This window comes from Guillardia theta (assembly GCF_000315625.1).
Source record: "Guillardia theta CCMP2712 unplaced genomic scaffold GUITHscaffold_96, whole genome shotgun sequence".
Taxonomy (NCBI): Eukaryota; class Cryptophyceae; order Pyrenomonadales; family Geminigeraceae; genus Guillardia; species Guillardia theta.
The window spans coordinates 21370-23338 of NW_005434578.1; the positions used below are offsets into that span (position 1 = coordinate 21370).

At 51.1% G+C, this 1969-nt stretch overlaps 1 protein-coding gene across 1 annotated transcript in view; it reads left to right on the top strand.

Annotated features, from left to right (window-relative positions):
- Positions 1-1969, top strand: part of GUITHDRAFT_145032 (hypothetical protein) — a gene marked incomplete at both ends in the record, with an annotated part of 4629 nt that overhangs the window by 1306 nt on the left and 1354 nt on the right. Inside the window, 8 exons of the mRNA XM_005824253.1 lie at positions 190-252; positions 308-355; positions 407-534; positions 706-785; positions 871-968; positions 1164-1253; positions 1541-1597; positions 1736-1816. Coding sequence (XP_005824310.1) covers positions 190-252; positions 308-355; positions 407-534; positions 706-785; positions 871-968; positions 1164-1253; positions 1541-1597; positions 1736-1816 — 645 coding nt within the window. The remainder of the gene's footprint in view (positions 1-189; positions 253-307; positions 356-406; positions 535-705; positions 786-870; positions 969-1163; positions 1254-1540; positions 1598-1735; positions 1817-1969) is intronic.

A 1969-nucleotide genomic window follows, 5' to 3' on the forward strand; every position in this document is an offset into this window, starting at 1 on the left:
AAGTCTGCAGAGCATAAGGTGGACGTCGTCGACTTTCGTCTTGTGGTCCATGTGGAGCAGTCCTTTCGCAGCTTCGGATCCAGGTTTAGAGGAGGTAGGGAGGGAGGGCGGGAGGGATGGAGGGAGAGAATGTGGGTGGGAGGGAGACAGAGAGAGCTTGCTGGAGAATGGCTGCTGACTATGGTCCAGCATCTTCAGAAGTACTCTGAGAGCCCTGTATGCCCCAACTCGACCTTCATCGTCCCCACCAACGTCAGCGGCTAGGGGGGGGCTGCCGGTGCCATGTCTCTGAGCTCCTGTGCTGTAGATGCAAGCGTTTGGGAAGAACTTTCAGAAGCGGAAGTCCAGATTCTTGGTGACCCTCTATAGAGCACCAAAGGAATTCTGACTTGGATGTGACCAACAGGGCTCGGAGGACCCCAAGATTGTGGACGATGTGTTGGAAGCAGATCACAGTCTTGAAGGCCTTGTTGAGGGAGAGGACGATGAAGACGAGGGAGAGGAGGAGGAGGAGGAGGAGGAAGAGAACGAGAGGTATTTGTGCGATATGAACATCTTGACCCTAATCAGAGTGCAACAACAAGACAAGGTGACGTGCAAGGTGAAGAAGCGATGCAGCCGAAGATGTCAAAGACTGTGATCAGAACACAAGATCGTGTTATGTCAGGTAAAGATCCCTCGTACAATCTGATGACAATGAGAAAGAGGAGACGACAAGGACAAGGACAACGTAACTGGGGAAAAGGGAGAAGGAGCAAGCTTGAGACAGGGAAGGAAGTATGAAGGTAGAGTAGCAGCAGAGGCAGAAACGAGCGCGGCTCTCTCAGGTTAAAGGAACTTGTATGCTTTCTTATCATTTTCCTCCAACAGCTGCGACTGCCAACACTCTGACCGACCATAATCCGATGTTCAAGTCCCACAAGAACCTGCAAAGAGCTCCGAACTCTCCCATCTTCTCCCTGGATGAGGTCAGAGACGTGCTGCCAGCTCCTTGCCTTGCATGATAATGATGCTAATGCTGATCATGATCATGATGGTGATGATGATGATGATGATGATGATGATGATGATGATGATGATGATGATGATGATTGTCGAGAGGAGAAGGAGCAGGAGAAGTTCTATATGGACACTGACACTTCCTGTTCTGATTGGACAAACAGGAGAAAGAAGTCCTTGAGAGGGTCAAAAGACTTGACCTGACCAACACCAAGATGTCAAGAAAGATTGCAAGACTCGCACTTGCAAAAGATGTAACAGCACCTCATCCCTCCCTCCCTCCCTCCCTCCCTCCCTCCCTCCCTCCCTCCCTCCCTCCCTTTCTCGCTCTCTTCCTCCTTCTCCTCCACCACCTCCACCTCCTCCACGTCCTCCACGTCCTCCACCTCCTACTTTTCCTCTACTTTTCCCCTTCCGTTCGTCTCAACCCCCTGTGCCACGGACAGAACAGAAATTCGGGATATCGAGGAGAAAGAGCGAGCAAGCTTCATCTTGAGGTGACTGGACTGTCTTGTATGTCGTCAGGTCAACCTTGTGACAGCAAGATCAAGTCGTTCACCGGGCAGACATCAGAATCGGAGAAGTGATACGAGGAGAAGTAAGACACTGTGATGCCTTTGTGTCGCCTTTGTCTTGTCTTGTCTTGTCTTGTCTTGTCTTGTCTTGTCTTGTCTTGTCTTGTCTTTATCCTCACTTTTTCTGTTTCTTTGCTCTTTATCTCATCACATTCTCTCAGGTCGGAAACTTCCCTCAGGTCTGCGTCTTCCGCCTCAGCTTCTCACGTTCCTCCCACCTCAACACGCTGAGGAACAAGAAGGTAGAGGAGGACGCAAGGAGAATGAGAGAAAGGCAGGACCACGGGGGGGGGGGGGGAGAGAGAGACGGGGGGAGGAGACAGAGACAGAGACAGAGACAGAGAGACAGAGACAGAGACAAAGAGACAGAGACAAAGAGAGAGAGCCACCGATAA